The sequence below is a fragment of the Malurus melanocephalus genome, unplaced genomic scaffold, assembly GCF_030028575.1.
Source record: "Malurus melanocephalus ecotype Western Australia unplaced genomic scaffold, MMel_1.1 scaffold_291, whole genome shotgun sequence".
NCBI classification, from domain to species: domain Eukaryota; kingdom Metazoa; phylum Chordata; class Aves; order Passeriformes; family Maluridae; genus Malurus; species Malurus melanocephalus.
Window position 1 is genome coordinate 712837 of NW_026623523.1, and position 27057 is coordinate 739893.

Below are 27057 nucleotides of genomic sequence, written 5' to 3' on the forward strand. Positions count from 1 at the left end.
AACCTCCCCAAATCCCCCCAAAGGAAAGCGGCGCTAAGACGACAAAAGGAGAGAGACACAGGGTTCCAGATTTCTGTATTAGTACAAAACATCGCGTCACACGCGGACGGGCCCCTCACACCCTTCTTCATGCCGAGGGACTCCGGGCAGGGATGCTCGACTACCGGGATCACCGGGAACTGTGGGATCACCGGGGTCTGCTCCGAAGGAAACCCACGGCCAGGCTGCCCCTGCCACAGGACACCCAAAAATAGCGACGCTAGGACACGACATCAACACAAGCCACGGTCAGCGTCCATCCAACACCCCGGAGTCCTCAACATAAAAACACGGACAAGCCCCACACGCTCTCAGGTGGTTCCCTCGGTCTCCATCTGAAACATGCGAGGGGTGAGGAAACACCTGTGCTGTGGTGTTATGCCACACACTGCCTGCCTCTAAGCAGTGTCTGCTTTTCTGGCATTTTTAGGAAATGAACCTGCCACCTCTGCCCTGGCTGTTTGGTATTTACAGAAGTTTTTTTTTATCCCCTGGATGTTTTTTTGTTTGTTTGTTGGCTTTTTTAATAATCCTATCTGACAGTGAYATCCCTAGCTGCAGTTTCCACAGCCCTCCTCATAGTTTTCCACAGGACAATGAAAGTTATGCTCATTTGATGTATTAATACTCAAGGAAAACCTTCAGTTCCTCTAAAGTCAGGCCTTTGGAGTTAAAATACCAATAGTCAGTAGTTAAAAAAAAATAATTAAGCATCTCCTTTTGGTCATAGAGCAGAAAACTCCTGATTAGCCACCATGCAGTATCAGCTCCAAAGTAATTAATAGTAAATAGCACGTGGCAGGTGGATTCAACTACAGGGCAAACCTACAGACCTTAAAAAGTCWAATCCACTGCCAAAGAACAGCCACTACAATCCCTGAAAGTGATTCACAAAGGAAAAGCTAACTCCACAGGCTCCAGGCATCCCTGTCCAGCTGCAGGTACAAACCACACACCAACTGCAACAAAAAGCATAACTGCGAGCAGTGTGGTGTCACTCACCTTCCTATGATGGTGGGTGCTGGAGAGACACTAGTTCAGAAAAAAAAACCAGTCTAAAAAAATATCTAAAGTGCTTAAGGCAATTCTTCATATCCCCATTTACTAAAAACAATTGGACTAGATGTTAGCAGCAAAAATTTGACATCTGTGCAAACTATTATATAACAAATCCATCATTTTAAGCGTAAAAAGTCACATATTAAAGTTCACCTAGGACATCAGTTAAACCAAAACTTGCAAGTCACAAGTCACAGTATGAAACACTTCCAAGCTTTCCTAACTAACTGTTAAAGAAAAATTACATTTTTACATGGGTATACCTCAAATTCACCTTGCAGGTTACACTACAAGTTGCTAACAGAAACAAAAACAACACTCCTCCCCCCCAAAAAAAGAAAAAACAGAAAAAAAAMCCTTCATAATTTAAATGTTCTTGTAGAGGGCTGGAAAATACTCATGGTTCTTACTACACAGATGGTTGTAAACATCCCCTTTCTTTCCACAAAGGGAAATTTGAAGAGGAACTGCAGCTGAACACCTAAGATCAAGACATGGTGGTGATGACAAGGAGGTGGCCAGTCTGTCCTGGTGTCTGTGTGTCACAGCCCTGGACTAGAACTGGCCTCAAAACTGAGTTTGTAGCAGTTTATCCCCAAGAACTCCTAAGCAGGTGTCCATTGCAGTAAAATGGAAAGAGAAAAGATTACACACCGAGCTTAACAGTAACATCTGCAGATAACGTGTGCAACAGATTCAGACACTTGACCAAGAACCACATCACCTCTGAGTATGTTTGCTCCAAAGCCCAGCAACAGAACAGGCAGAAGAAGGTACAGTTAAATTGGGAACTGTTTTGCACTTTCCTCTGCAAAAAGAGATTACAAGTTCACAATGCAAATAATTAAGAGATGCTCGAGTTCCAGATACAAAATAAACATTTAGGGCTCAGCCAACCTGTTGACTTCATGAATCCTCAAAAAAATAACACTTTCGAGAACAGGTACCTACATTTCCTTGCTAATTTTAACTTTACACTGAACACCAYAGGCAGTTTATTAGAAGGTGTCTTAAGGAATTTCTCCTCCTCTTGAGAAATTGTGATGGACAGAAAGGAGCCATTGGTAATACTGAGGCTTAACATGATTAGATGCTCATGGTTTCATGTACTAAAGGATACATGGAAGGAAAAATTTATACTGGCCCATTTAGCAAATGAGCCAAATCATTATGGACCATGAATTTATACTAGTTTTCAGGTGATACCAGAAAGCAAGCTTCATTTAGGAAACACCTGATTCAAGAGTGTACCTGAAAACTATTTCTAGGCTCCTCGACTTGATTAGAGGGAAGAAAGCAGATTTAAAAAGTCTGTAGTAACCAAGTAATTCCCACTGACAAGCTGGGATTTTCCACGAAGAATATAACATGATTTTAAAATTTTTTTAGCTCTCCCACTATTACAAATCATTTGACTACTGTTCTATTAAGTTTGAAATAGGAGTCAAGGTGATAGAACACCTGTACATATTTACATTTTCTAATGAAATAAGAATGTAATTAATGAGATTGTGGTAAACAGGAGCTAATCTCAATATACACAATTTAAAAAATCAGTTATCTGTGGAAAACAGGAAGATTCTATATCAAGCGGGAGAAAAGTAATCACAGCCTGCTCTTACTGTTTCTTCATACRAGGCCTACCCATTCTCATGATATCCTACTGAAAACATGTAACTGTGATATTTTGCCAGGCTAGGCCAGTAAACCAGTCTGTTTTCAAAATGTATTTTGGAAATCACAACTTCTAATGGAAAGCCTAGCAGTAATTAAWTACATAAGTAATTCGTAATAGGAGAGCTAAAAAACTGGAATTTGCTATATTCTTCATAGAAAAATAGTATTTGTAACAAAACTAATATTCAAGCCCATAACAAAATGCTTGAAATATAGCATTAGAAAAGTACATAGTTACAGCTCTTGGTTTCTTTTTCTTTTTTTTTTTTTTTAAAGTAGGCAACAGTTCAGCTTTTGGACATTTTTCTGGATTCCCAGAACTGGTTCGTAACACTTTAGCCCCAAACCTTTAGCACTATCAGTACCCAGGCCCTAAACAGCAGAAGGTAGCAAACCCCGTATAACCCAATGCTCACAAGCTTCTCTGAGTAGCTACACAGAAAAACAAAAACATTCAGCAACAGAAGTGTTGAGCAGACATTACTAGGCAACATTGTTTAGGCTGCTTGTTGAACCCCCCAATCCATTTTCACTCTTCTGAAGAGTTTTCACAGCACTTGGCACCTGCAATCCAGTACTCACTGTGAGTCCACCACACCAGATCTGGGGGGGAAAAAGAAAAATCTGCATTATGAACCAAACACATCTCTCTCCTCCCATCCCTCAACTAACACAAACACAGCTGCATGTCTTCTATCACAGCACTCTGTAAAACATTCTAATCACAGATACGCTAATTTTTAAGTCCATAAAGTGTAAGATTATTCACATACTATGCTTTATGACTTTATAACTGATCCAATATTAAAATCACTTGCTCTAGTAAGAAACAATTCTTTGAAGGCCAGTGTGCCAGCAGCGAAGAGTGWCAATGAAAAGCAACATTATCATTATGCTACACCGCCTCAAAGCAGTGCTTATTTCTGCCACATCATGCTAAAATTATGTCAGTATAAACACAGTAAAAAAATAAATCTGAGAAGCTTCAGAGACACAGGTGCCAATGACCTCTTCTGCAAATGAGTTGCATGAAAGAATGCTGTGTTTTCATGTTTATAAGTAAGTTTGAGAGATGTAATTAAGTAGTTTGCCATTTTAACATGTCCTGTTCAGTCAGCAAGACTGCTGTCACTCACTGTGGGGGGCTGGCTGTGTGAGGTGCAGAGGCATAGCCTGAATTTTAGCAAGCAACTGTTTCCCCAGATCACTTGGGAATTGAATTTATATGAGTCAGCCTTTGCTATACTAGAGGATGGCCACATGTAACCCAACAGTTCTGAAGCTATTCTTTTCCCCTATGCTGAAAAGGATCAGCAAGGCAAACACACAGCCATGAAAATATCTAGACCTGTTAAAATCCCAGGCCAACATACCCTGCTCCCAAAGTATGATGCACTTGATGGTACCTTACAACACACCTGAGCCCTCTAAATTTAGCTGAAAAAGTGACTTAAATCACTAAAGAAAAACTAAAATGCAGYAACTAATCCTTCTCCTGTGCATTGTGGGCCTTTAAAATTGCAGCAAGTTGTTGCCCAATAGCTTCACGACACAAAAAAAAGGTTATGCAGAGCACTGAAACGACTGGCAAGAAAATCCCACTGAGCTTTTACAGATGTGAAAGCTGGAGTTTCCTTTTTCACTGGGAAGCATCTGGTGATGTTCTGTTCCACGACACCTGCTCTGATAGCTCAGAGCATCCTGGGCTCCCATCAGTTCAGATCAATTATTGCAGCAGACTCATCAGCCACTACAACATTCTATGAATTTACTGTACAGAAATTTAATGACTTCTGTTTAGAAACATCGAGATGCAGAGTCCTGCTAGAGTGCTACTAYAAGAACTACAAAATCCAAAAGAAAACAGTTAAACATTTTTAATAATTACTAGTCAGCCAAACCAAGTATTTCCAGTTTCCTTCTTAAAAAAACAAAACAACTAAATCTGCATTCAGTACTAGCAACTGCAAAACTTTGTAGATACTGACCATGAAGCCTGGTAGCAATGGCTGGGTAAACTTTGTTCTGAAGGTGTGTAACAGCGCCTTTGAGCTTGCATTATAAAATGAGAGCTGACCTATGAGAGAGAGAGAACAAGTTGAAACTCATCTAAAACACAGTTTAAGCTATGATACTGTTGCTGTCTACGTTGTACAAAAAAAGTATTAACTTCAGGACACACTAAGTACAGCCCGTAAGAGTGAAAATGCATTCTTTTCAGTGAATTTCAGTAGCTCTGTCGCACAGATGAACTCAGGTCACTTGACATGACAAGCATTTAGRGTCTGTGCTGCCACACAAGACTGGATCATCTGGAAGTAAAGCACTTTTTCAGCCTTGTACTGCTCCAACTCAACAGCCAACTAAATTTTTAGCTCAATCTCCTAGGAGTGTAATTTACCTCCATCGAAGTCGCAGTATACTCCTATTCTGTCTGGGACAGGTATATCAAGAGTCTTTGCTTTATTGTTATGCTTTGCTGAGAATGTGGTTTGCAGCCAGTTGTTGAYATGGATGCACCAGCTCGAGTTAGTCTTTCCTAGCTGGTCAAACTTCCCTGGGTTTCTGTACGTGACTCCCACGCTGTAGGATTTGCAGTCCTTCTGGGCTCTCACTTCCCAGTAATGCTGTCCACTTTCAACAGCGGTGTCTCCTACCAAAAAAAAAAAAACAAAACATTTAATTACAATTAAATGTAATTAATTACAACTGAGTGTATGTTACAGTGATGCTTTCCTAATAGGCACCAGCGGTGTCTCCTCTATTTYATTTTAAAGCAAGGAAATACAAAACAAATCTAAACTATGAAGAATAAAAAAAACTGTATAATAGAATATAAATATAAAACAGAATAATGRGACTGTATTTACCTATGCACATTATGACAAGGTACGTTTAACACCAATTTATGTTTAACAGCAGCGAGTATTAGTCACTAAGAGCTTTGTAAAAAAGAGCTTGAACAGAGTTGAAGACACAAAATTCTGGTGTTATATAGGCAAACGACTCTGGGCAGGACAGTGTTGAGTACACAGCCTTGAACAATCACAAACCTTCCCTCCAATTCTTGCCTCATCTGCCCTCGCCTGACAGAGCAAACAAGTTCAGCTCACCCAGCACCGTGTAGGATTCACCAGCAAAGCGATCCCGGCCGCCCCTCGCTGAGGCTCTCGGGCTGTTGGTGGATCTCTTCGGAGATGCTGTGTTGCTTCTAAAGGAGAGATGAGCCACTCAAAACCTCATCACAGCTACAGAAATGAGCACTCAGGTGTCCCTGAGTCCATTGGGAGCAAGGGACACACACAAACACTCTTGAAACGACACATTAGTTCATGCCTCCAACAGCCTGCATGCATGAGGGCTSAGAAGAAAGAGGTGGCAGACAGAAAAAGACATACAGAATGTTGCAAAAAACAAGATCATAGGCAGCTGAGAATGGAAACAGAGGGGGAAAAAAGCAGATGTGTGGCACGTGATTTGAATGAGACACTTCAGGATGGAGAGTATCCKAATGAGCAACCAGTTGTATAAAAGACTAATTTTAACCTAATGACAACTTCAAACTTTTTTTACCTCGGTTAGGCCTTCATAAATAATTACCAATAATTTAACCCTTAAACCAAATGAAGGCTATTTGCAGTGATCCTCAGCAGAGAATCACATTTGATTGCTATTTTAAAGGCAATTGGAGGCAAAGAATTTTAACTTCTCAGAAACAGCTACGCAGTTTACAATTTAATTTGACAAAAACCCCAAAAAAGTACAAAGTCAGTCTCTGAAACACACGTGTGAAGTAATTTTCAATTTCTCATTCTCTCTAGTCCATCAAACACCAACCTTGGAAGAAATACCACGCACAAAAGAGTTTTCTCTCCAACTTCTCCTTCAGCTACAATGTGGTAAAGCTACTTACTACTTTTAYGTCCCTTCATATAGTGAAGTTAAGCTTGTTTTCTTTACAATTCATTCATTATTCTCAAAAACCACTTCAGAAAGGGTTAGGAAATGTCTCTTTTGCCTAACAYCATCATGAAAGAAAAGTCATATGGGAATCAAAATCGAAGTGGTATTAAGCAGCCATATGTGATTATGCTAAAATCTAGCTCATGACCAAGTTTTATTCAATTTACAGACATCTCTAAGAAATCACTGATGAAAAAGCTGTTTACTTGAGGATCATCATTTTAGTAGTAATTTGACAACAATGATCGAAAGAGAACTATGCTCCCAAATTGCTCACAAGAGCTACATGAAGGGGGTGAACAAGGTGCACCACATCAAGTGCTTTTGGATTTTGTAAATGTGGGGGATGCTGCAGTTTACTTACCAAAGGAAAAAGTTAGCAAGTGATAGCATGGGGAAAAAAAAAAAAAAAAGGCAAAGCCAATAATTAAAGCATCATTTCAGAGGGAGGCACTCTGCAGACTTAATTTCTGCTTCATCCACTCACAACAAATGCTGCTGAAAATTTTCTATTAGACCCAGTACAAAGGGGTTAGGCAGAAAGCATCGTAGCCATTTAGAGAATCACAAAAAGAAAAATGCAGGTGCTTTGCTAGAATTTTCTCAAGGTTAAGAAAGCATTAARGGTTTCTTGGCATTCAGTTATTTTGTTCAAGTCTGTAAATGGCCACTGCATGTGCTTTGTCCTCTCAAAATTTAATAGCCTTTATCAGTTCAGAAAATTACATTGACTATTTGACATAAAAGCTTCCAAAAACCCAGTTATTTAGGGTTTTTTTCCTCCACAGTACTTAAGTCTGCCTTCTCACAGAAGGCAGCAAATTTCATAGGAGAAAGTCAGTTCTGTGCCCATTTTCCAGCAGAGCAAATTCCTTATTAGCCAGTAACTGACACATTTCTTCCACTCTTTAGTTGCCAGATATTCTTGTCTCATGGTTTAGGACTGTTGCCGACAGCACTGCAATTAGTCCCTGTTTTTTCAYCCATTTCAGCAAACAGAACATATTCCAAGCAATGTGTATTCTCTTCTGGAGAAGAAAGGTCAAGGAAGGAGATCAGAAATTGAGACTTTCTCTGGTCTAATAAATTAAAGATAATTAAAATTTTATTGCCAGCATGTGTTTCCAACCCTTAAAAACTGCATAATTGTTGTTTGAAGTAACTATACTACAATTTTTTTCCCCCACCTCCCATGGAGCCAGCTCCGAATTTGCCCTCTAACAGATATCTCACAGATGTTTTTAAGAGTAAACAAAAGCCTCCTACAAGAACAAAGCTCATCTAAATCCCSTCCTAGAAAACGTCAGTCAGAGATGCAAAGYTGAACATGCTACCATGTCCTTCTATCAAAGAAAAGCCAAGAACTAGAGAAGTTCTACTGACAGCTACAAAGACAGGCCAAAGTACCAAATTCCCTGAGCTGAGCAATAGGAACATCTTCAAGACATTTTAAAATCTAAGTTTAGCAGAAAYTGCTATACTCTGTGCAGTAGAAAAATTAACACTGCATGGCTTYAAGGGCCTATTTTGCTTTTCACATAAGCTTTTCTTCTGATTTCAAATCATAGATCCACCTGATAGGTATACACAGGGGAGYTAGATCTGTAAGAAATTAAGAATCTGGGCATTTCTTCTGGTCCCACTTCTAAACCAGTAAAAAAGAGCTAGAGAGCAAAAACAAGAGAAGTAATTTCTTAAAAAGGAATTTCACTGGAAAAACAATGAAAAATGTGATAYTAAAAAACCAAAACTACTGCAGGAAYAGGAGAATATTTTACAACTCAAAAAGCAGGATTTCTCATCCAAACAATTGGTTCTACAATTAGAATYTAACACATGCCATCATACTTCATCCTCTTCAAATATGTAAAACACACTATAAGAGTATCTTACCCTGTCTAGTAACAGCTGCAGCATAATTTCAGAAGCAAAGAGGTTTTCCAGTTCAAAAATGAGAAAAAAAAAGTATTTTAAAAGTCTCAGAGAGAAGACCTTTACCGTATTCGTAAAAAATGTGCCAAAGGGTTAAGAAAGCATCAATATGTCTGTAAATAACAGGGATTGTGGATCAATATTACARTACATGATGCCCTCCCAACCATTGCAAATCAGATTTCATACACATTAGGATGAATCCTGCAAAAAAGGCTCTCTTCCAGTCACTGGAAAAAAAATAATCTCTCTGAATCCAAATTAAACTTCAAAATCACTTCTAAACATGCATGTGCATTGTTACTGATAAAGGCTATTAGATTTGTTTCTCATGATATCAAGCAAAGGAAAGTAGCACAGATTCCCAAYAAAACTAGGCGCTAGATCCTAGGAATAAGAGGTATATTATCACCTTCTATTGCTCTTCAGTAGAGGATTCTGGCCACTGTCGACAGAAATAAGTAGTCATTAAAGAGCTGTTCTATTATGACAGTAAATTATCCCCGTTTTTAAAATGCCAACAGAAGTTATTCTATCATGCTTCTGGCAATACATTCCTACAGAAAAAGCATTTGTTCTGAATTATCTCAAGTTGTGCATGTGGAAAGATAATAAATTGCGGCTGAGGGAGTAGCCAGTTGTGTGGACCCATCTCCACAGAGTATCTCCATAGCCCAAGAGGTGAGGCATAGATGGGGTAGTGGGGCCATGGGCTCTGCACAGATCCAGCTGAGTACCAGGCTCACAGCTCTCCAGGTGAGAGAAATCCACAGGCAGGACAGGCTGAGGGATACCTGAGGGAAGAACAGCTCTGCAGAAAAGCCACTGGGAGTTTGAAAAGCAGAAACTGACAAGAATAGTGCTATGCACCCTCACGRCAGAAGCGGACAGCCACAACCTGGCTGCAGCCACAACACAGTGACCAGGAGCCCAAGGCAAGTAACTCCTCTTCTTCYGACAGCTGTCAGACTGATCTTGAAGCCCTCCTGTGGTCAGGTTTGGGCCCCTTGGATTTACACCCTGACACACCAGAGTAAGTCTAGTGGAGAGCCAATACCACAATTAAGGGTCTGGGGCACAAAATGACAACTGGGTTTGCTCAGCCTGAGGAAAACAAGAACCAATCGCTGTCTTTAATGAGGTAACAGGAAAGGGAGAGAAGATCAAGCTAGGCTTTCCTCAGAAGGGATCACTCTGATGGCTGAGAGGCACCTGGGAGCCACTGCACCACAGGGAATTCCACTCAGGTACCAGGATAYTCCTCCCCTCCCATAAAAGTGGCCTGAAATAGAGGACTAGCAAGTTAACACATTTTTCATACACACATTCTTCATCCTTYGATACATTCAAGGCTCAGCCAGAGAGACAGAGTTAAATGTTCTTCCAATGGTATTTATCCCATGACTCAGAACAGCAGACTTTTAACAGTCTACCAAGAGTTCTGCTGAAGTGCTTTTCCTGGATGAGTACAGTAAAAAATGTTTAGAGATGCCACTTTCACAATAGTTATGTTTTGTTAYTCATAACCTTTTGCAATCTGTTTTGTTTCATTCGTGCCTTTTCCCCTCCAGTGAAAGTTTAAGATAAATCACACACCACCTATATATATAATACCAATTTTACTTAACCTTTTCCTTCTCAAAAGGACAAGGCAGCTCTTTCCTTCATTTTTTATAGTAGAAATGTCGTCTATTCACCAGACCTGACCTGCAACACTAGTAAACACAGAATTTTATCAATTGCCTGTTCACATTTACCTGATCCACTGTCCTGGGCTTATGTGGCAAGGTATTATTACCAAGAGAAGGCGAAGCCATAGAGCAGGTGAGTGCGCACCTGGTGAGTAGACAAAGTCTATCCACCACACCTACATTTTAACTCAGTACACTGAATGATAACCTAACAAATGCATTTCTAAATAAATAAATATTAGTTAGCAATTATGACACAATTCTAGCCCCTACATCTGTGTAACAGAGAAAGGGAAAAAATTTCTTCAAATAAACATTTCTGAGTCAAAATTCCTTTCATGTCCCACAGTCCTCAAGTGCTTTAATTCCCCCCTGCCATCTTCCTTTAATTGCTAGATGGGATATTCCAGACACTTGCAAAACAAGGGTTCTTACCTGTTTTTATTTTCCTTCCCTTTTATTTTTTCTTGCCCTTTGCCTCCAGTAGGATCCCATTCAACATAGGTGTCTTCAACTTTCAAGTTCAGGTGAGATGAAGTACTGTCCAAACTGAACACAAATGCTGATCAAGACAAAAYAGAAAAGAGTGAAATGGTACAATGCTCTCTCTCAATAGTGGTTATTCATAGCAAATAACAGAAGCAGTAGTAAATTGTTACAGACTCCCACTGAACATAATTGAAAAATCAGCTTTTCAGTCTGACACTTCCAATCAGTCTGACACTTGTAAATCCCCTCCTAGAAAAGGTCAGTCTGAGATGCAAAGCTGAACATGCTACCACGTCCTTCTACCAAAGAAAAGCCAAGAACTAGAGAAGTTCTACTGAAGCTACAAAGACAGGCCAAAGCACTAAATACAACTGATACAATAGGCTGAATTCTCTAATTACATTTACAGACTATTCTATAAATGTCCTAATATCACCAGAATTACAGTTTTGCTCTAAAAGAAAGTATACTTGAGTTTGTACAAGTTTAGACCTCAAAAGTGCACAGCTATAAACAAGTCAGGTTAAGCATATGGACAAGCAAACTGATTTTCTATGGGCTGACTATTAAAGTAAGTGAACTAAGAATTCACCCAGGAGTAACAAAAATTAATATGAGAAGTGTGGTAACTGCCCAAACAACCAAAACCAGAATTTCTTTTCTGGTACTGGAGTAGGGAATTGCGTGGCTATTAAATGGCTACTATGTCTCTGACAGTGACTGCTACTTAAGAGCATTTAAAATAATTCTAGGAAAATTACCAGAATGACCATCAAGCTCATTCAAATTGTATACAGCTTTATTCTTATGAAGTAACATTCACAAGGAACAGAATTTATACTTACAGAAATTGATACAGTGGATACCAGTCATTTTGCTCTTGACACCACAGACCTGGTCGCAAATCAAGCCTCAGGATCACTCTTTCATCTCAACTGTTAAGATTTGTGTTCTGCTACAAAACATCCCATTCTAAGAAGTTTCCTTCCAGTTTATTTACTAAACAATTTTAGGAAGCCACCCTAACAATTCTCAGATCAGCTGACTTCCAACAYGATGACTGTGCACCTTCAGCAATTTGAAGCTGACAACTTTTTAAATATTGACAGCAATTAGAAACAGCAGCTACAAAGCCAAGAAAACCCTTTCCAGCAACTTCTAGTTACAGGAAGCTGTTGTGTCTGTCACTAAYAACAGGACAATCACACCAACTGTTTCGATGTCCTAAGAGTCATCCACAGCATTCATCCTCCTTCTTGCTGTATGCTGGCATCATGCAGCAGCACATGGGACTGTCACTCCACAGTTCAAAGCAACCAAATCCAAGCTTTTAGAGAAAGTGACATTAACTGCCCCATTTTCCAGGGTCTGAATGCCAAAAAGGGCAGCTTTATGCCAATAAGCTTTTTAATCTTTTACAGTTGTTTTCCTTTCCACTTGGGACGCGTTCCAGCAGTACTCATGCAGAAGCAGACTGGGCATACAGGTAAGAAGACAGAGGAGTTTAAGTGAAGGGTTTTCACCACAGATAAGGTTTAATAGTTTTGCAAACTTTACCTTTGGTTTCCAGAGTCACGGGGTCAGAGTATTCACCTGCCACAGCTTTGTTGCAAGCTTGTACTCTAAGGTTCATATATTTTGTATCAAATTTCAGACCTAAAAAAATATTTAGAAATTACATTGAATACTGACAACTCCTACAAGACCAAGATCTGTTCCCATGTAGCTGTTTTGCATTTATCTCATCCTGCAAAAAATATGCTTGAATACCAGTGCAAAACTTATTTAGCACACAATTTTTTGCAAAACCTCAAAGTCAAAATAAAGGAGAGAACTGCTATTGTACAAAGCACTCAAGAATAAGGTAATATAATGGCAGCTTCATTACAGGCAGAAAAAGGGACACTTCGCTAAACTTCCAAGCACAGTTATATCAATATCCTTGGGTCTGAAGTATAAAAAACCTTTACCTGATAATGTGTATTGAGTAGCTTTAATGTAGTCAACCAGCTCCCAACGCTGTTCACCTTTCAGTCGAGGGAGCCCATCAAAGTTGGTTTTCCTGTACTCCAGCACAAAATGGTCAATTCTGCTGTCCTCCTCAGGCATTCTCCACGATATTGTTATRCAGTTGTCAGCAACCAGACATGCTGCTACATCTATCTCGGGAGCTTTAGGGACTGCAGAAAGAGAAATACACATGTCAGCTTAAAGAGGAGAGAGTAGAGTGAACTTACAACAACGAACCCACATTTAGAATCAACACYATACAGGAAGAACACTAAGAAGCAAACCTCTGTTTCTAAGTCTTTGGAAGGTAAGATAASCTGCACTCCTCACACAGCATCACTTATATTTATTTTCTTCACTACAGACACTATAATATTWTCCACTAGCTTTTCTTCAGTTACCCAGTTTTCTTTCCTTTTCACCCCTTTTGTGTTGAAAGGAGGGGAAACAATTCCTAWGGCCCACTAAACACTGCAGTTTTGTTTATAGACAACAGAATTCTGTTTCCAAGGAAACAAAGAGCACATAATTCTCTGGGGAAAAAAATTGAAAAAGAAAGCATTTTCATACTATTTGGAATGTCTAAAGGACATTCAAGAAAGACTTGCTGCAGGAAATGAAAAGGAGATTTTTTGTCTTCATTTTTTGGAGAAAGGGTCTGCAAAACTCTTTTTCTTTGTTTCAGCATTGACAGTGCTTGAAATAGATATAAAGGTGGCCTGAAAGTCAATGTATCAACATAAAAAAAATACATTAAAAAATACAATATTGATGCATCTATGGAACTGATAGACCTGTAGATTTTGTCTGTCAAATGTCATCTCTTTTCTGAACACTCAGCCCTCAACTGTGCTGTTCTGTAGAGGCCTTATTGACCAAGTCCTAATTTCATACAGGTTGCCTTTGTGAATCTGAAACAACCTTTCACAACCTTTCCTTTCACCATGATTCCCCTCCACAATGACTGATGACAATCAGTTTCACATTATCTACAGCTGAGTCATTTAAAGTTGTGCAATTTTACTATCTAGACACAAACCCCTCCTAGCTACAGTAGGACCACCAGAAGCAGAAATGCGAGTTTGTTTTATGAACACCCTCTTCACACCTTCTCTTCGTGATCTGTTCCAATATTTTAACTCAGCACTACTAAAACACACCATTTTATCCTCACCCACTCCTGCAGTTTAAGCCAAACAGGAAAGTACATTGAAACCAGAGGTATAGATTTAAAACACTTGATGGYCAGGACAGCTGACCCCAATTGAACCAAGGGGTATTCCAGACCATAGGGAGTCATGCTCAGAATATAAAATAGGGGGGAGAAAGAAGGGAGGGAAGAGATATTCCGGGTGAAGGCATCTTGTCTTCCCAAGTCTCTGCCACAGGAATAGAGTTTTCCTAGGGATGGATGAACAGCTGATTGCTGATGGAAGCAGGAAATAAGGTCACTTACACAGCCTTTTGCTTTACCTACTAAACTCTGTTTATCTCAATCCACAATTTTTCCCACTGTGACCCTTCTTTCTCTCTTCCCTATCCCACCTGTGTGGTGCCTGCTGGAGGTTAAACTACAAAAAAGGCTCAAGTGTTAACTACATGCATTTGACATCAAGTTTCAAAGTTATCCAACAATAATCTGAGAATATCCCTTCAAATAAAAATAAGGATTAGGACAAATATTTCAGCACATGTATCTCTAAGTTCAGCTAACTACCCCAATTATTTTCGTCATGGTACAAGATTCCAGGTAAAGACCTTTCCATTTGCTGGGGCAGCCAAGTCTTCAGCATAATTCTGGTAAGCACTATTCAAACTGTCACAACACCAAACCTATTGTCAACTTCCCACGCTAGGACATTAGTATTTCCCTGTGTATGAGGGCCTACCAGTGCTCAGTGCAAATTTGCCTGCAACRGTTTGAGCTTTTGGCGTCTGAGTAATTTGGAAGCTTGGTTCTATAGTAGAAAAAGCAAGATTGATACTCAGACAGCCAATTTTCCTGTTTACAAATCAAAGGCCCAATTTAAATTSCTATGTATTTGACAAGGAAAAATGTACAAGAAGGGTCATACTAAATAATACCTTTATCTAGAYGCAAAACTCCATTCACACTTGCTCTTAGATCTTTACACTCGTATTCCTATTAAACAGGTGCCCTGTACCCTTAGCTGTGAAATGCAGGGCACTGATTGACACCCAGAGCCCAAAACTAGAAGGTGAATTTCTGCCTGGACACTGCCAGCTGACCACTAGGAATAACATTGGTCATTTACTACACCTGCTACCACATACTGTATCTGCAACACACAGGGCAGAAATGTAAACTGATGCTGCCAAGTCCTTAACAGATTTGGATTTGTGACCTAGAGATGAAACAACTTTACATCCCTGCCAGCAGTGCTCTTGTCAATATATTCTCAGTAACAGCCAAGRGCAAAGTGTTTTAAATATGAAAGCAATTAGAAATAAAAAGGCATGAAAGACACATACTGGTCTAATACGSTCAGGTTTACTATCAAACAGGAACAGATGCATTAATATACATTTTGTAATATGGTAGTATCACTGTATTAGTAGACTGTCCCTCTCCTGTCTTTCAGACCATTTCACCACTCTTGTATGCAATGTATTAGTTTACAGTTACACACATAACAMCCCTCTGCACAGGAGCAGGACTTGGGAACATCACTTGGCATCAAGCTGGCAGGGACAGTCCTGAGAAATCTCAGGTGGCTTCACRAAGTACAGAGAAACCGATGAACTCAGGAAAAAACATGGTCTGGAATACTCATTCTCACTTCTGAGATTGATACTATTTTCCAAAGCACTGTCTCATGTAGAAATTTACACAATACAACCAGAAAATGCTCACCCTCAAAGTATTTGGTTCAACATATACTGAGTAAGAACAGAAAACTCTCACCCTCATGGTACTCAGTTTACATTATAATGAGTAAGAATTTTAAGTGCTCTGAAAAATTTGCTCACTAGCATGCAAGTGGCATGGTTTTCTCTTGTTTTGTTGGCTAAAATATAGTAAGTTGTTCACATAGCAACAAACGAAACGATTTTTACCTGGCAAAAACTTGACAGCTTGGAGCATGCGCTTTTCCAGRGCGAAGTCCACCATCATATGAGTCATACTGTCACTGACTTTTGGTTTCAGAGAGAGACGGAATGCTGAAGCCACTGTGACACTGAAGCCAAGAAAGCAGCATTAGCAAAATATGTTTTACATTGTCAAGCACTACATCCCATTTTCCAAAACAGCAATCAGACAATCTGTATCACTGAYGTCAAACCACCGATCAAAGATGAGAACATTTTTCTAACAGAGAACTGTTTACCACTGAGCACACTCAAAATAGAAAGTTTTGCTAATGTCACTGTCTCAGGATAACAGTGCAAGCTACCATCTGCTCCATATAACTCAGCAAATAATACTAGGGGTGACTAGAGAAGAACTGAAAACTTTTTACTAGTGAAAAAAAAAAAAGAACCAGGATAAGAAAGAAAACAAAATTTGTAACACTTGACATAAATTTAACAAGTRTGAAAAGACTAAAGAAGTGCAGATTCAGGATCATGTTTAGGCATTTCTAAACAGCAATGAACAAGCTGATTATGCTGATTTTATACCTATGACCTTATCAGGGGACGAAGAGTTTTTGCAATCTGCAGATTGAAACATGCAAGTACCAGATCAGTTTTACAAAACACAGTGAAACGCTGAAGACCCTTCATTCCACAAAGGCAAAGGCAGGGTCCTGCACCTGGGCAGGAATAACGCCAGGCACCAGCACCAGCCAGGGTGATCTGCTGAAAACAGCTCTGCAGAGAARGACCTGAACAGATTGTCTGGAGAGGGCATGGAGTCTCCCTCACTGGAGATATTCCGGAACCTTCTGGAGACAATCCCGTGCCATGCGTTCTGGGATGATCCTGTTGGAGCAGGGAGGTGGGACCAGRTGWACCACTGTGGTCCCTTCCAACCTGACCCTTCCTGGGATTCTGTGAAGCAAAACTCCCTCTTTCACTCCTGAAATCTTAGCTCTGTACTTATTCTGAACACTCCCAAGAYATTTCAGTACTCCAGCTACATCACCAAAAATAAAACAGACAAGGCTCTTGTATAGCTCTCTAACTCTGAAGACACTAGGCCATGCAGCAGAATTTGAGTAACATTGATTCAGACACCACAGAGGTCCCAAATACTGCTTTAAAAAAAAGGAATATCTCAACTGCAAAGTAATTTACACACCATAATAGTCAACTGCCAAGACCTGAATACATTTTATACCCACAGATGTGTGCCACCTTCAGAATAAGTAGTATGTATCACTTCCTGCACTTCACTAGTATGCAAGAGAGACCGTATGCTAACCACAGCTAGATCAAAGAACACTGAAAAACAAAAAGTCAGGTAGTGGGAAAGGGGAAGGAAATATGAAGTTAAGTATTTAAGTTATAGGCAAGTCAGGAATGATGAGCTTTGCAATTCTGGGATATGAAACAATTATGAGACTGAGCTGAACATCATGAAAGACAATTCAATTGATTTCCCAGGACAGAACTCACATTCTGGAATTCAGTATGGGCTGCCTAGCACATTAATGCTCAGCCAGATGGGTAGAGTAAATCTTTCCTTAAGAAAGAATAATCCTCTGATTAGCAGCAAGAGAACACCAGGGAACAGTGGGCCTCAGACAGCTTTTAACTCCTGCTCAGACTCCAGTCTTGGACAGAGGACCACAAAGGATTTGGTGATAATTTCAACAAACCAGAAGAGGATGCTTATTACTAATAAAAAGTATTACAAGTCCCATCACTGACAGTATCCACTATCCCGCTGATCTGTTAAGGATAATAAATCTTCACCCTTGGAAAAGCAAATATTAATTTAAAATATAACAATTACTCRTTTTACACAGAAGTTCAAAGAATTTAGTAAATCAGAGCCTTCACTGAAARATCTGTAAATTGAAAGCTGACCTATAAGGTCCACAAGACCAACAACATCATCCTCTGAGCTGCTTCTCAAAATATTGTGCATATCATAGAAGGTTTACTGACCCAGAAGGTCATACTCTTGGAATACAGTTAACATTCTTCCGACTGAAGAAAAATGGCCTTAGTATTGACTTTAAAACAGTAAAGTTTGGCTTTTTGAACAACAATTCAAAGAAAAGCTACCAGCAATAATAATTTCACTGTCACTAGTGTCACCAAAAGTATTTCAACAGCTACAAGACTTTTTGCATTCTGAAGGAAAATAAGCTAGCAAAAGTACTAGTAAGTACTTGAAAAAGAAAAAATAAACCAAGATTCTCTCACAACACAAAGGGACACAGTCAGCTTGAAACATAACTAAATTTCAGCTATGAGGTATTAATAATAAATAAGTCTTATTAATGATATACATATATATTTAAATACATAATTATAGCAGCAGCTGATGCAGAGCTCCACTTCCCTGCATCAGAAACACCTTTTAATTCAAAGTTATAAAAAGCCAGGAAGAACACTACATGAGCAGCACAGAAGTTTTTAGTTCCCCCTTGAAAGTTGTGATAACTAACACTTAGAAAAGAGTCAATGAATTTGATTAAAGCTGACTATGGCCCTTTCAAAGTACATGCATTTTCAAGGATAAGATTAATTCAAAGACAAAAAAAGTGATAGATTTTGTACTGTACCTATCTTTGATCTGTCTGGCAGCCTTGATGCATGTCAGGGAGAAGAGAGAGAAAGTAGTTAGTATTCCCATGCAAGTATCAATGGCAGTAACATGCAAGAAGGCCAGGAACAATCTCTGCTGCATTGCTCAGATTTGAAGTTCAAAATGAGTTTAACATTTTCCTCAACATAAATTGTCCCATTAAGCATGTTAATAGCATGGGTTAGCAGAGCAACACCATAACACCTGGAGGGGAAAAAAAAACTATTTCCAGAACCACACCAAAAGAATTCCAAATTACTCAACTTTCTGGGTGTGACTTTGTCCTTTCAGATTTTTCTTAATCACTATACGTCTTTTATTTTACTGCATTCAAAAATGACAGCAAGAAGATCTTCTTTAATGACAACCTTGAAGTAATGCAGAAATTATKACTTTAAAAGATAAACACCAACTGGCACACAGAAAGACAAAAATCCCTCTCGTTCACCAAAATGAGTGCAAACCTAAGACAAAAGTTAATGCTGAAGTAGTGATGGCTTAGTTGTGTTTGTTGAAGCCTTGATTGGAGTTAACACTGCTCCTAGATCTAGCTGCTCATTCAGCTGAATTATCTTCCCTTTCAAAGAGACACAAATCATCAGGCAGCTTCCCAGTTTGAAGTTAAAAGTGAAGAACTTACCAATTTTTCACTAAATACAAATCACATTAAAAAAAAAATAAACAGGAAATCAAGCTGTCCCTGCTGCTTGAATAAAACCAATTATATATTCCTGAAGTGGGAAGCAGAAAAAAAACCACAACAGCTCAAGAGGCATCTTTGCTCTACCTCAAATCTAAGTTTTTGCAGGAACCGATTGATTTTCCTTCATGACAGCTGTAGATAAAAACAGAGCTACTTCACAATAAAATCCTTGGGTTTGATCTCCATGTCTTGTAAAATACGTGGCAGCCGCGACTCATCATCTTCAAGACAGTCCCAGCTTAACTTCACCAAATTTAGTTGGTTCTAGGCTACTGACAGAGAAGCATCAGCCCATCCCAGAGGAGCTGCCCAGCAGTGCCTGATCACATCCTACTAACCAATGAACCCTGCTGCAATCTGTCACTCAAAACAACTCAGAGAATAAAGCCACAAAAAAWTAGTGTAGAGAAAAATAGATTAAATGATAACCTTATGCTGGTTGCTCCTCAACTGATTTACTGGAGTATCCAAAGAAAATTTGTGCCAATAGAGAAGTCAGGGCTTGAGCTGCCCCTTGCTATTCCTACCAGCAGAGTAACAGAATTAGCTGCCGAATAGTCAAGGCAATATTACCTTAAAATGTCATCCCTGAATGCTCAAGTGTAATACCAGTATCAAATCCTACATATTAGAGCTTATTGAATTGGATTTCAGTGTCTTAAGCTTCAGACTCCAAATCTCAAGAGTCTTTCCCCAGCAAACACACAGCTTTCCTTGGTGTATTTGATTAGAAAAAAAGCATTAAAGAGATCTGAAATGGAAGAACTTCCAGTAAAGTCAAAGCTGTATTTTTCATAGAGTTCAAGAGCTAACTTCATTTTTTGCTACAGAACAGAAAGGACAACTCCAGCTGAAGAAAAATACTGTTTAGGAATTGCTGCTCTTCAAGGCAAATAAATCAAAGCTGACACCCAGAAAGCACGACAGCACACAAACATGCAGCCAAAAGGTAAAACTGACACTAGAAGACAGCTTTCCCCCTCACTCGTTTTAACTGATTTGTGTCCTTGTTTCTGTTAAAATGCAGAAAGAAAAAAAGTAATTGAGCCTTGGATTTGGTGTKGCTGATCCCACGGCTACCACCAGGATTACTGTAGCAAGCATTAGTGTACCGATTTCAGTGTGGAACTGTTTTCTCAATTTACAAGTATATTCTTCCAGTTAGATACATGTTATTTCACCCTTGCTTTCTGGGCTCATCCRTGCAAGTTTGCCTAACCATGACAGTTATCCAGGAGAAGGCACTGCATTCCTTCCCCCTTCACTCTAAATAAAGAAGAAAACCCAAGTTGTTTTATCAGAAATTGCATAAAAATTGAGGACTACAGTGCTTTACTTTTTTCAGCAGAGCAATAACTGTATTTTTACATGCCTCTCTAKCCTCACTCTAAATACACCTGGTTAAGTTTCCTGTGTCCATGAGAGTAATGCAAAGGATCTTTCAAACTGAGGCAGTCATCCACACCTGCCTCACACACATCCAGTCAACATTTTCTACCTCTAAGAGCTCCACGGGGTTCTTTATGTCCAGCGACTGCACTGCGAGCTCCAGCAGCTCTTCTGAGCTCTCCAGGGCACGGCTGCACTGGCTAAGCTGATCCTGGAGCAAAAACAGAGAAAATAATTTGATGTATTCCCATTAAAACAGCCGTTTGTGAAGCACCAGTCCTAGCAACTACACKGATTTGTTATGCATTTGTGACAACTTACTCCCTTATGTAACCAGGGCCTCTGACAGTGTCCTAACTTCACTGTGCTTGACAAGAGCACAGTGATATTTGGCAAATCCCACAACTCCAAGGGGGAAAAAGCTGAAGTCTGACTTAAAAGCCGGATTTAATTCCAACGCCCTGTTTCTCCCAGCATCAGGGCTTCAGATGCAGAGAAATGAATGCTTACATTCACGAGCACTACAATTTCTATTTACAGGACTGCACTTCATCACTGAATGACAGTGTGGCAATAGCCTTGAAAAAGGCAGTGACTTTACCAGCTCTGGTACTGTCACAAGACAATCCTGAAAATCAATACTGCCGTGTAACAAATGGGAGTAGCAGAACAGGAACAGAGGAAGTTCAAAACTGCTTATACGCAGCAAAAAGTCTTTCCGATTGAGTTAGTTATTTACCTGGAGTGCTTGAATTTTACGGGCTTCTTCTTGCTGAATAGTGTTGGCCATACTGCCCTTCATCTCATGCAGTACAGAATACAGACCATCAAACTCCTCATCCAGCTCGCTGATGGCATTAGAAGAGTTCACCTGAGAAGAGAATTGAAAATGCTGTTTACACTGGAAACAAGGCAAACACTTTGAAAGTCCCATAATTCCCCACACAAGTTTTTGCCGTGTYCTTGTGACTGCTTCTTAGCTTATCAGAAAGGGGAAAACCATTAAAAGTGAGGGAACAGTCTCCTAAGCAGGCTCTTTATCAGGCCACTGAATGCCAAAATCTGTGAAAATTCCACGATACTCAATCTTGYACAGAACCAGCACAATTGGCAACTTTGCTCTATGCTTGACTTCCCTCTCACAATTGTATTTGGAWTGCTGGATGTTTGGAAGGAGGAAGTCACCCAGTTCCAAATAAAATTATTTCATTTGATACTCAAAAGTGCCCTCAAGAAGGCAGTTGAAAGATCTGGTGGATAATTTCCATTACTGCAGCCAACCAGGCTCAGATTTAGGATGAAACAACTTTCAGCTAATYGTCAGGCTAAAGGAACCTAAAACTCATTGTTCTGCAGATGCTCCAACAATTAGGTCCAACTCTAAACTTGAGCCCAAAAATTTGAAACTGATGAAAAAAGAAAAAGCAAAGAATTTTCTCTCAAGTGTCATTTTTCAGTCTGCCAAACAGAGCAGAAGCCTGAAAACACAGACTATTTGCCACTACTGGGAGTTTCAGAACTTGCATCAGATTGAATTCTCTTTTCCACACAAAGTTCTATAACACAAAATGCAAGATCACCATACCTTCCATCTAAAGACAGACTTGAAACACAAAATGTTTTTCTATCTAGTTCCAACAYGAAAATGTATTTTGAACTTGATTCTTACCATCCCTCAGACACTACCCAGTTTGAGACAAACAAAAGTGGAAAGGTGCCCCCCTCTCAGGCACAAGCTGTGAACCTTAACATAAATACCTGAACATTCGATATGGTATGGTTCAGCATGTCAATGAAGTTGTGAATTTCGTCATTTTTGTTCACTAGAGTACTGACAATCCTTTGCAGAGTCTCCTAGAATTACAAAAAAAGCAAGAAAAGTTGTAAAATCGTCATGCAATATTTTTAAATCATCACCATTTCAACATAAATGAAAATTCATCACAGACATTCCAGCTGCAGCAAACTCAGTTCTCATGGAATCAGGAAATGCATTTGCTCAGGACAGAGAAAGGATATTAAAGCCCTAGAAAGCACACTAAATTAAAGATCTCCAGGTGTTAGCTTGAGAGAAACCAAGAACCTGCATTAAGACACCCCATAGTTTCACATGCYTTTCTACAAGAGTCACCTGCAGCATAATACCCACTTCTCCAGATAAGAAAGCTGGTGCTTGTGAAGCCAGAAAACCCATAAAGAATATTTTAAATGCTGGTAAAAGGAAACCCAGAAGGAAAGTTGAGAGCTCCTCATGTCAAAAGAAGATAGTGTGAAATAACCACACTGACAGTTTATTCCATACACAGAATAAATCTCCAACGGTGATTTGTAAACTTATTCTAGAARTGGGAAAATATTTCGGGTGAGTAATTTCTATATTCCAATTAAAAGTGACCTCAAAGAGGAAAGCTTACTGGTAGCGGAGAGAGAGAGAGAGTCAAGATTATTTCACTGATGTGCATTCCAGCTGTTCAAAGAACAGTAGATTCAGCTTAGAAACCACATACCAAGCCAGCAAAACTATTAAGTGCATCAAAACTTACTTTAAATTAAATAAGACTACCAAGTTTAATTTTGTTGAGCACCTAGTCACATATTCTAAGAATTTAGCAAAAACGCATCAATGATTGGTACTTCAAAWTAAGGAATGCTGTATTATGAAAGCATATCAGCCTATGTAAGTAAAAATAAATGACAAGATGAGGTGTTAACTAAGAATTTTCTGTAATTCAATTAGGATTGCTGATAAGTTCTAGACGCAAACTTAGCCCTAAAAATGCAGGTAAACACTGTCTTAATACACTATTAATCAGTTGATCTAGAGTTTCAATTGCTCATCCTAACATTGTTCCTTGATATTTAGGAAACCAAGATAACAAATGCACCGTAGAAATAGTCAGAATACCAACTAGATGCTGCAGAAATCTCTCCCAGAAGCAATTTCTTAATTGCTTAATTGCTAGCTAGATCACATTTGTCTGCTAAAAAGCAAGAAAAATATTTTGTCTTTTCACAACAGCCACCGCAAACCTCTGTTTGCTTTAAGAAGCTTCTCTGCCAGTCCTAAGGCATGTTCCTTCCTCTGTTTTCTGACTTCCTCTTGGGCAGTTTCCAACAAATCTGCAAGGAGGTATTTGTGGGTACTCCATCCCCCTGCCTGTAATAGTTACACACTCAGGAAGTTAAATCATGAGTGGAAAAAAAACTAATTTAAGTGCTTTTACCCAGGTGTTTAGGATGTTACACACAGAAGTAACCRAGCAGCCAGCAATGACTCAGGTCTGGACTGTGGGCAACAGAAACAAGACTTTGGCTGCTTTCAGAAACAGAGCCACAGAAAATCTGGAYCACTTCATTACTGAACCTTTTCCTTGTCTGGTGAGAGCTGAGAACGTTTAAAGGCAATTTTGTACACATCAGAATGCCAGATGAATAGCCATTGTCCAGCCAGCTGCTTCTGCATTCACTACTGACCAGAGGCAATAGTTTTCACAGGCCAGATAGCCTGGAGATAAGCCTTAGATCCTATGAGCACAACTGTCAATTTGGATGAACACAGAAAACTCACAATCCTCTTTCAGCACAGATCTTAGGGCTTACTCAGCTGCAACACATGGGGAAAAAGTATTCCTGTGTGTAGTGCTGAACAATGCTGTTTGGTTTTATAGTTACATTATGATTAAAGGAAACTATCCACATTTTAAATAAAAGGCCTTTACACAGCCAAACACATGGCAGCAACTGGAAGCCAGCTGTTGAACAAGATTTTCACCTAAGGTTACATCTCACTGGCTAAACGTGGGTTGGTGTGGCCCTTTTTAAGTAAGCTACCAATTTCTCTGCAAAGAAATTCATCCAGGTTTGGTCAAATTTGAATGAGTTTAAATGCCCCTTAAAACTATCCACCAACAGCAGGCAGAATTTTTCTAAAACACCAACACACAAGCCACCAGAACACAAAGGTAGCTTTTGGGAACCACTATCTTACCCTATTTTCCAACGTAATTTTCTAATCATTAATATGCAATAAATAAATTTCTTTCCAGACACATGACACATACCAAATTAAAAATACACTGCAATGTCGCCRTTTCTACCTTTAGTGGGAATTTCTGAAAAAAATCACTGTAATTTCATGTAACAAAGGTTTTTCTAGAAAAATTACTGATGCAAGCAGCAGACAAGGCCTACATTCTATATAAGTTCATAGAAGAATTACAGTAGCACTTAGCCCAGTAAAGTTTCTTGGTACTTCTGCACTAAAGGACATTTAACTCTACTGCCCACTGTTAGATGCAGTATTTCACAGAATTCTGTTACAAGCAATTTTCTTTGAGCTTTCTGTCTGACCTCACTGTGAGGTCGSTTTCAAATGGATTTTCAAAGCATTATGGAATGTTTATTACAGGGGTCATTTTTGCTGCTGTCAGTGAGCTTCATGCTGCTCTTTCCTTTTGTGTCCTAATCTTAGTCACTGAAGCTAATGCACTTTGCTGAAAAAAAAAACAACAAAAAAAAGTTCAGGCCATCAGTAAAGCAAGAGTGTGGGTGTGCAAAGGATGAAGAGAAAAAAGGCTTAGGAAAAAGGATGGGAAACCCTAAGACATGTAGTTTGTAGCCTTGCCAGGTGTATAAAAACAATACCCCCACATTCAAAGAGTGAGTAATTAACATGACTTAGGGCCTCTTTAAGCAAACAGGCACCTCATAAAAACTAAATTTTTATAAATTAAACTATCACAGCTGCTCTGTATAAGATGCAAGTTATGAACTTGCTCAAGATCATGCTGAAGGCTCATGAGCTGCCTGCATGCAGAACAGTTCCTGAAGCAGTCCCAGGCCTAGGACAAAATCACGAGACATTATAACCTTCATATTCAGATCAAATTTCAAGGAGGACATGCTTACTTAGCCTCCATTAATTTAATCTCCTGCACTTGTCAACATAGTGAAGTTGCCAGAGTTTGAAGGACAATATTGTATAGTACAGGTGACATTAGCAAATTAACTCTTGYTAGAGAAAGTAAGATACAAGATCCACTGCAATTTTACTGCTGTATTCAGAACCTCYGGAATTCAAATATGACCAATGTGCAGAAACATCCATGTGGAGCACTCACAACAGGGGCAGCCTTCATCTACTCCTCCCTCAGAGGGATAAATCTCACAAAAAAAGCAGGCAAAGGCAGACAGACTCAAACTCACAGTTTCTTCCAAAAGCACACTTATGCTATTACACATCTCACTTTTCAAAGCATGCGTTCAGAGATTGTATTAACTACTTACATAAATAAGTTTTAAACAGAATGAGTTATACAGAATTACAGCATTGTGTGATTCAGAGTGTTGCTTGCTTAGGATGAGGAGCTGCATTTGTTGAAGCCGTTGGTAAACTCAAACCAAGTTCTGCTGTGGCTGGGACAGCGTTAACTCCCCTAGTAATTTCTCAGCTAATTGGGGCTTGGCTTCAGCACGAGAAAATTACACTGATCTGTAAATTCCACRCCATTATCAGCACTAAACTACTCAGGCCCCACACACCCAAACGYGTTCCCAAGCTGAGGAAAGCACACTGTCCACAGAACACAGTAAGAGGAGAYCTTTTGCACTGACAGACTGGAAGCCAAGGGGCTGAGTCACAACTTTTTGCAGGGGCTATCATTTTTGGAAAGCCCCAATGCTTGGGTGGACACATCTCTGCTCTTCAGTTAGTTCCCTGAAGGGTCTGACCGCAAGTAAAGGAAGGAGGGAATTACAGGGCTGCAACTACAGAAAAAAAAAAAATATTTAAAAGAAAGAAAATAACAACAAAAAAATCCCCCACAAAACCCTTTTACGCATTAGMTCCCTTCAACACTAGATTACATCAATGGCAAACAGAAGGGCTTATGCACGCACCATAATTACTTATGACAGGAATAAACAGAGTGAAAGAGCTCTTGCACCGCTGGAGCTCTCCATTCCTGAGCCGCGGAACAGCCAGGGATGGAAGGCACCCCCGGGGACCCCCCAGTCCAACGCTCCCAGCAAAGCAGGGTCACCTGGAGCAGGTGACACCGGAACGCGGCCAGGTGGGGCTGGAATGTCTCCAGAGAGAGACACGCACATCCAAGAGGGACGCAGACTCGGGGTGGCCCAGAASCCCGCCAGCATCCCTCCCCCACGCCGCTGCCATTCCCACACAGCCCCTGCCCACAGGCCGAGCGCCGGGGAACGCCGACACGCCCGGTAAACGCCCCGCCGGCCTCCTGGGCCGCCCGCAGCCGCCGGGCCGCGGGGACTCACCCGCTCCTCGTCCATGTCGCCGTGCGCGGCAGGGCCGGTGCGGTGCGCGGTGCGGGGTTCGCTCCCGGCGCCGCCGCTCCCCGGGGATAAGCGCCCGC

The 27057-nt window shown here is 40.0% G+C and overlaps 1 protein-coding gene across 2 annotated transcripts; it reads right to left on the reverse strand.

The window, feature by feature from the left end:
* Window positions 1–48: 48 nt before the first annotated feature.
* FSD1L (fibronectin type III and SPRY domain containing 1 like) lies at window positions 49–27057 on the reverse strand. Of its 2 annotated transcripts, XM_057376810.1 has the most exons (14): window positions 26960–27057; window positions 22433–22528; window positions 21414–21545; window positions 20784–20885; window positions 18560–18582; window positions 15939–16060; window positions 12821–13030; window positions 12408–12506; window positions 10797–10923; window positions 9083–9115; window positions 5889–5986; window positions 5177–5428; window positions 4764–4852; window positions 49–3378 (listed from the first exon to the last, which is right to left on the reverse strand). In XM_057376810.1, the coding sequence occupies exons 1-14, from the start codon at window positions 26972–26974 to the stop codon at window positions 3259–3261; spliced, it is 1518 nt and encodes a 505-aa protein (XP_057232793.1). In that variant the 5' UTR covers window positions 26975–27057; the 3' UTR covers window positions 49–3258. The 2 variants fall into 2 exon arrangements, with proteins under 2 accessions (XP_057232793.1, XP_057232794.1); XM_057376811.1 differs by lacking the exon at window positions 9083–9115.